This window comes from Carcharhinus amblyrhynchos, unplaced genomic scaffold (genome assembly GCF_965287045.1).
Source record: "Carcharhinus amblyrhynchos unplaced genomic scaffold, sCarAmb.v2.hapA scaffold_79, whole genome shotgun sequence".
NCBI lineage: Eukaryota > Metazoa > Chordata > Chondrichthyes > Carcharhiniformes > Carcharhinidae > Carcharhinus > Carcharhinus amblyrhynchos.
The window spans coordinates 715,001-723,712 of NW_027649819.1; the positions used below are offsets into that span (position 1 = coordinate 715,001).

At 41.7% G+C, this 8,712-nt stretch overlaps 1 protein-coding gene across 1 annotated transcript in view; it reads left to right on the forward strand.

Moving 5' to 3' along the window:
* LOC145337819 (putative G-protein coupled receptor 139) overlaps positions 1–8,164 on the forward strand; it is a 31,234-nt gene extending 23,070 nt beyond the window's left edge. The window contains exons 3-5 of the mRNA XM_080182673.1: positions 835–979; positions 2,636–2,807; positions 7,269–8,164. Coding sequence (XP_080038799.1) covers positions 835–979; positions 2,636–2,807; positions 7,269–8,164 — 1,213 coding nt within the window. The remainder of the gene's footprint in view (positions 1–834; positions 980–2,635; positions 2,808–7,268) is intronic.
* Positions 8,165–8,712: the final 548 nt, after the last annotated feature.

Below are 8,712 nucleotides of genomic sequence, written 5' to 3' on the forward strand. Positions count from 1 at the left end.
ACCAGAAGCTGCTTTTCCCCTCAATGGGGAGAGATTACTGGTGGTGATTTAGCCTCAGGATCACCACACCTCAGATGAGAGACAATGCTGTTCCACCGGAGCTGTCACTTTTAAAGATTTGCGGACCTGCGCGCCCAGATCTCTCTGTGTGTCTATGCTAATGATTGTTCTGCCATTTATTTTACAGCTCCCACCTAAATTGGAACTACAAAATGCACCAGCTCGCTTTTGGACGGATTAACTTCCATCTGTCATTTCTCTGCCCATTTTCCAGCCTAGCTATATTCTGCTGCATTCTCTGACAATCTTCCTCAGTATCCGTAACTCCGTCAATCTTAGAATTATCCAGAAACTTCCCCGCGGGACACCACCAGTTACTGACCTCCATTTTGTGGTTTACTAAGTTAGCTGTTCTTTGAGGAGAAATAGAAGCTGGAGTCAGCCATTCTGTCCGTTATTATGATAATGGCCGATCGTTCAGCTCAGGAACCTGGCGCAGCCAATAACTTGAGCTTCCTTCATCCTCAAGTGATTTCAATAATTATTTATTGGAGTCATACAATGTTTTGGCTTGAACTGCTTCCTGTGGTACAGAATTCCATAGGCTAATCGTTCTCTGGGTGAAGGCATCTCACAACACCTCAGCCGTTTAAGGTCTACCCTGTGCCCATAGGCTATAGCCCTTGGTCTGGACTTCACTGCCATCAGAAATATTCTTCTGACTTCACCTCGCTAGTCCTGTGAGAATTTGAGAATTTTCCATGATATCCCGCTCACGTTTCAAAACTTCAGTGAACATCATCCTAACTGCTGGAATTTCTCTTGATCCCGCAGCCCCGGAGATCTCTGGGTCATACTTGTTCTACTCCTTCCATGCCAAACTATCCTTCGTCCAATCAGGAGACCAGAAGTTCACACAATATTCCAGGTGTTGTGCCACGAAGGCCCTGTAAAATTGCAGCATGACGTCATTGCTCTGGTACTGGAATCATCTCACTACGAAGGAAAATAAAGCATTTACTTTCTTCACCGCCTGCTGCAGCTGCATGCTTACTTTCAGTCACTTGTGTGAAAGGACACATTGTTGGACATTTTCTCTCATCCTGTTGTCATTCAGATAACACTCTGCCTTCCAGTTTTTGCTGCAAAGTGGATAATCTCACATCCATCCACATTACACTGTATCTGCCCGTCATTTACTCACTCACATAACTTGTCCAAAACACAGTGAGGCATCTCTGCAAACCACTTACATCTCATTGTCTCATCCAATTTTTTGTCCTTTGCAATTTTGCAGATATATTTATTTCCCTAACCTAAATCTTACATGTATAATCTGAACAGTTGGGTTGCTAGCACTGATATCTGCTCTGATAGGTTGACATTGCCTGTCTCTCGGCTAAAGGCCAATTTACATCAATGCTTTATATCCTGTGTGACACTCAGTTTTCTATACATTTCAATGCAGTGCCCACAATCCCATGCATTATGATTTTGTATGCTTATCTGCCATGTGGGATCTTCTTGAAATCTTCAATAAGTGCAAATATACCTCATCTATTAGCTCCCCGTCATCAACTCTATGAATATTCTCATTGAAGAGCTCTGTTTTATTTATCAAGTTAATTTTCCTTTAATAAATCGACGCTGACCCTGACAGATCCTACTATTGTTTACCGTGTGATCTGCTATAAAATTATTGAGTTTCCCCGCCTGGTTCGCTGGTCCATGATTCTCCGTTTTCTGGATACATCTCTCTAAGAGGATAACTAGTGGGGTTAGATTGGTTACCGTTCAATATGAGTAAAAAGTTCCAGAGTCCATTGGAATATAGGAAGATGACAACCATTATTTCTGGGGAATTCTGAGAGCCAGAATCCATAATTCTGATGTAAAAGAAGGTGCGAAGGATTTGCGGTGTGCATAGGGGCGGAGTTCATCACTGGAGCTCAAGGTGCCGCGGATCAATCCTGGTACTCGATGGAAATTTATTATTTTTGACTTAGTAGCGATGTGTGTATCAAGTGAATTGTAAAGTCAATTATGATTCAACATCATTGTTTTTGATATTCTGTCACATGTTTGCTCAACCAGGTAGTGGAGAATATTCCTTCTCTTATGTTTTTAATGGGCGATCTCTAAATTTAATTTAAGTCTCACAATTCCCCTTGATTTTTTAACGTGTGCCCCCAGAATATCGATTACAGGGGCAAAGAATTTGCAACGTCAGCAGTGCCTGCTGCTATGTACGCTGGCCATTCAGTCTGCTATGTTGCACCTTAGTGTCCCTCAGTAATACTCATGTGTCTCATTACATTACGTACATCAGCTTCGTGCAAATCTGCGGCACTGATGGGACTAATTAGAACCTGTTTGTTCAGTTACTGTAACCAATATGAGTTTCCACGGACATTAATTGTATCACCGGAGGTTTTACCTGTTCTATTAATAGGACCATCCGATCGTAACGTGTCAATGGAAGCATTCATCATCGGCATTTAAAAGAGCTAGTGGTTCCAGAGAGACAGAAAATCTCAGATACGGTAGATTGGAATCTCGGAGCAGCATACTGTACCTTACAACACTGGATGGGAATCTAGGAATAATAGACTGGAATTCCATAACAACTGTTCAGAATATGCGACTCGAAGATCGGAATGTCACAACTATTGGCAAGAGTTTTTGGTCGGAGATAAACTACCTGAATACATATTCTTATGTATTGACATTACCGTCACGAATCTACTGGGCACTGCTGATCATGCAGTACATTTATTACCCAATTTTGGCCATTATTGGTGTCCCTGGTAAGTCTCTACGTCAGGAAAATAATGTTGAAAATGTTGTTAGACTGTCACTGTCGTCACTCTCTCGTCTGTTTCAATCTCCCTGGTATATAAAATGCATGCAAAACATGTTCTTCAATCATATTCCTGTTATTTAAGTATTGGTAAGGGAAAACATTCACTTCAATCTGCATCAGAAATTCAATTCTTTACACACATTGCCTTTTCCCTCTCTGCTCAATGAATGATGTTGAATGAGATCTATCCAAACTTCAGACGGTTTATTTGAAGGTGATCTATTTTCTGAATCAATATTGTCTGTATTAGCAATTCTGTGTAATGCTGCTTTAAGAATGAAATCCAACCCGCATCTTAGATAGTCCAGCTCCTGAATAAACCCCCTTCTGTGCCTTTGCTTAATCTAAACTCCTACATTCCACTATTTCCCTGTTCAGTCTATCTGTTGTACGAGCCCATTAACTAGAACTAATTCGATACTCGGCTGCCATATCTGAACTCAAATGCATTCCTTGTAACTGTCAGGCTGCCGCGTAATGACGCACATTGTCACCCGATCAAACTCTGTTCGATTCTGAAATTCCTATCAGTGATTACTCTCCTTCATTTCGATTTTGACACATTCCCTGCTCATTTCTCAGAGCCCAGCACACCGACTCCCCTTAAAGTACTTGTGTCACAGTGCCTCACAGCGCCAGGGACCGTCTTTGATTCCAGCCTTGGTGACTGACTGAATGGACTTTTCACTTTGTCCCGTGCCCGGGGGCTCCAGTTTGCTGCCAAACTCCAAATATTTGCAATTTTGATTGTCTGGCCATGTCACGTTGATCTTTGATATACAAAGATGCGTACATTAGGAGGATTGGCCAGAATAAATGTGTGGGACTGTGGGTAAGGACTGGAGGGTAAGGCCTGGGTGGAATGGTCTGTCGGAGAATTAGTGTAGTCTAAAGGGACACAATGGTCTCCTACTGCACTATATGGACTCTATGCCTCTACGATTCATTATTAATCGCCGTTTTATTTGTAATTTCAGTTGCATTTTTCGTTTACTTCGCATCTTTTCCATGCATTCTTGCATTTTTTCCCAGATTTCCTCACATCCCTCTCTCTAGCACTTTTACCGCCCCTCTCCACATCTTCCTCGACACTCCCACAACCCCCTCTCTCTCGCTACCCCTAAATCTCTCTCTTCCTCTGTCTCTAACTCTCTCTCTATCTGAAGAAAATACAGATGCAAGTGATTGAGGGTGATTTAGCAGTTTGGATCAGGAATTAGCTAGCTGATAGAATAGTAAAAAGTCTGACAACACCAGGTTTGAGTCCAACCGATTTATTTGATAATAGACTCACAAACTTTCGGGGTTAGCCCCTTCGAAGGGGCTTTTTACTGTCTTTACGCCAGTCCAACGCCGGCATACCCACATCATAGCTGATAGAAGACAGAGGGTGGTAGTTGATGGGAAATATTCAACCTGGAGTTCAGTTACGAGTTGTGTGCCTCAGGGACCTGTTTTGGGGCCACTGCTGTTTGTCATTTTTATAAATGACCGAGATGAGGGTGTAGAAGGATGGATTAGTAAATTTGCTGACGACACCAAAGTCGGAGGAGTTGTAGACAGTAAGAATGGATGTTACAGTTTGCAGAGGGACATAGATAAGCTGCACAGCTGGGCTGAGAGGTGGCAAATGGAGTTTAATGCGGAGAAGTGTGAGGCGATTCACTTTGGTAAGAGCAACAGGAGTACAAAATATAGAGCTAATGGAAGGACTCTTGGTAGTGTCGACAAGCAGAGAGATCTCGGGATACATGTGCATAGATCCCTGAAAGTTGGCACCCAGGTTGATAAGGTTGTTAAGAAGGCGTACGGTGTGTTAGCTTTTATTGGTAGAGGGATTGAATTTCGGAGCAGTGAGGTCATGTTGCAACTGTACAAAACTCTGGTGCGGCCGCACTTGGAGTATTGCGTACAGTTCTGGTCGCTGCATTATAAGAAGGATGTGGAGGCATTGGAAAGGGTGTACAGGAGGTTTACCAGGATGTTGCCTGGTATAGTGGGAAGGTCTTATGAGGAAATGCTGAGGGACTTGAGGTTATTTTCATTGGAGAGAAGAAGGTTAAGAGGTGACCTAACTGAGGCATACAAGATGATCAGACGGTTAGATAGGGTGGACATTGAGAGCTTTTTCCTCGGATGGTGATGGCTAACACAAGGGGACATAGCTTTAAATTGAGGGGTGGTAATTATAGGACGGATGTCAGAGGTAGGTTCTTTACTCAGAGGGTAGTAAGGGCGTGGAATGCCCTGTCTGCAGCAGTTGTGGACTCGCCAACTTTATGGCGTTCAAATGGTCAGTGGATAGGCATATGGATAACATTGGAATGGTTTAGATTAGAGGGTCATTAGATTCATTCCACTGACCAGTGCAACATCCAGGGCTGAAGGGCCTGTACTGTGGTGTAATGTTCTATGTTCTATGTTCTGTATTCCCTCTCCCCAGCTCTCTTATTATTTGTGTCTCTATCTTCCCGGGTCACTCTCTTCTATGGTCTACATGGAATCATGGAAAGGCATAAATAGAATATTTCAATGCACCTTCACTATATATTCACCCAGTAAATACAGGTAAAAGATGGATCGGTTCCTATTGCCAGGGCTCATTGCCCATTAATTTAACCCTCTATACCTTTCATGGTGACCATTTGGAGACTGGAGACCGCTTCTCTATTCTTTGTTACCTTATTGAAACCCCGGATGGTTTTGAAACAATTTTGACATCTGCGCCAAATATCCTTGCAGTTGTGTTTTAAACATATTTCTAAATGCTTGACATTTCTTTCTGCCCTTCGTTACATTATAGCTCATTTTGCACATCTCAATCTACCATTTGTTATGTTATAAAATCCAGCCCTCATCTTAGATGTCCAGCTCCTGAATAAAACCTTTTCTGAGCCCTTGTTTAATCTAAACACCTACATTCCACTATTTCCACAACCACTCAATCTGTTCAAAGTCTCGATTAAGGAGAACTAATGCAAAACTCGGTTGTCTTATCTTACTGAACTCGAATGTGTTCCAAACACCGTGCGCTTACTGATCTTAAACAATCATGTCTCCTCCATATATATTCCCACAATCCGCCTGATCATCACTCTTTCTCAAACAGTCTTGAAGGGCTTCGTATTTCAATTTACGTCCCTTCTCCTCTATTCCCTTTGAAGGTCTGTGACACCCAAATTTTTTTTTTGCTTCGTACAAAGGGCCACCAACTTGACATATGAACACAGTTCAGTCATCATGACAGAACGCCCCAACTGATGAAATTGTTCAGAATACGTTAGCTATAACTTCATCTTTCTTTTTATTTCCTCCATTTTCTCATGCATTGTTTTCCACTGGTCATAAATTATACAGAGTGAATGCAGGATGATTACAATGTGTGTCTGACAAAGGATAAGATTGTAAAGATAGAAACAAAACACATGTTCCATACATTTTCAAAAGGAGAAATTGAACAGTCATTGGCTGCATTTCATTTAACAGTCATGTTAAAATGGCGGCGCGGGCTCGTTGGGCCGAAGGGCCTGTTTCCCGTGCTATGTTGTTCTTTGTTCTTGACACCTTCATCTGGGACTGATATCCATCATAACACAATCTCGCTGTACAGTGATGTGAAAGATGGCGCTGTTCACTTCTTGCTGACATTATCGAGACTCACAGTATAATCAAGATCAGCAATTTGATCTGAGTTACTCACATTACATCACTTGTGACCTGTGTTAAAGACCCAGGAGAATCAATATCATTTTCGCGAGGTGATGGCACAATGGTCCAGCCAGTGGGGTCGTAATACAGAGACCCAGCATAATGATCTGGGGACCCGCGTTCAAATCCCACCATGATATCAAGTGAAAAGTGAGTTCATTGAAAATCTGCAGTTAGGAATCTAGTGATGATAATAGAACCATTGTCAGTTGTTCTACAGGTCTATCTGCTTCACTCATGTCCATTTACCAGTCTGGACTGCATGTGAATTCAGACCCATACTAATGTGCTTGACTCTGAAATGGTCTCTGAAGTGGACGGAATTTAGGGACAAGAATAAATATGACCCCAGACTGCAACCCTCACATTTCCTAAACGAAGAATAAAACAACTTTGGAATGTTGAGGTGCATGAACAGGTCTGATTTTCACCAGAACCGGTCTGAATTGTTATATTTCACAAATATGACTGAAGTGAACTTGACCGTATTACTGACTGGTTTCTATTCCACAATGTGTCATGTAAAATGTCAGTGTTTGTGTTAATGTTTGATTCAGTGAATGACAACTTATGCTTCCAAAAGCTACAATTGAAACACAATGGAGTAAAAAGAAACGTTTTTCAGCAGAAAAATAATGTTAAGAAACTTTTTTTTAGCGATCTAAAGTATTAGTTTATTTATTATTCTCATTTACAGTCAACTTAGTGACGATAATCATTCTATCTCGGCGGAAATGTGGGCTATCCAACTGTGTCACTATCTATCTCGTGGCAATGGCAGCAGTGGATCTACTGGTCGTTATCATAGACCTAATATTTAGGCATATTCCAATAGTATATCGTGATAATTTTAGTTTCCTGTATTCAATCCCGGTGTGTAATATCCACAGTGTTCTGCTTTATGCAGTCACAGATTGTTCTGTCTGGTTCACTGTCGCTTTTACCTTTGATAGATTTGTAGCCATTTGCTGCCAGAAATGGAAGAGTAAATATTGTACAGAGAAAACAGCAGCTGTCGTTCTGGGAACAGTGGTTCTGCTGAGCTGCTTATGTAATATTTTCTGGTACTTTATGTTAACAGGTTGGTACTTACTGGACCATAGTCCCTGGTTTTGTGTTGTAGCAAAAGCAGTTTTACCATCTCAGTTCTGGGTAACTATTGAGTCCCTTCACTATATTTTAAATCCATGTATCCCATTTGTTCTGATTCTGCTGCTCAATGCTATCACTGTAAGATGCATTGCCATAGCCAGCAGAACCCGACACAGGCTTCGGAATCACAGTGGTGAGAGTCCAAGAGACCCAGAGTTTGAGGACCGAAGAAAATCTATGATTTTGCTTTTTGTTATCTCAGCAAATTTCATCATGTTATGGGGCATTCTAATGGTGTATTCGATATGGTACAGACTGTCATGGTTGGGGTATAGATCTCTGTTTCTGCATAAGTTTGTGCAGGAAATAGGATTCATGCTCCAGGCCCTGAGTTGCTGCACAAATACTGGCATTTATGCTGTGACTCAATCTAAGTTTAGACATCAGTTGTACATTTTTGTGAAATATCCCTTTATTGCAATTCGTAAGTATATTAAATGATCAGATGACCTAAATAATTCCTGGAGACTGAGATATATCCCGTCTTATTTTCTGTCTGAGCAGCCCTCATTTGGCATCTATGATGCACACAGTGCAGACTGGTTGATATTTCATGGAGTTGATGTCAAAAATGGAGTGGTGAAAATGTCCTTCCCTTGGGAGTGGTGATACCGTCAAAGTGGAGACAATCATTTTTCTTCTGGTATTTGTCCTTAAGCTGCAGTGGGATTTTGGGCTTGTCAGGACTCAGGCGAGGAGAAATCAGTGCAGCCAGAGATTGGTGAATCTGTGGAATTCAGTACCACAGAAAGTAACTGAGGCGTAAACAATGTGTGAGTTCAAGACGGAAATAGCTCTTGCCTTTCAAGGGATGAAGGGATATGGGAGACGACAGGATCAACAATATGCTTTTGATGATCAGCTATGATCAATGTGAATGGCGAGCAGGCTCAAAGTACCGATTGTCCTATTCCTGTCTCTATTTTCTATTGTTCTAAGTCTCTGTGTCAGTGATGCAAATGACACAGTAACAATGAAATTAATCTGCT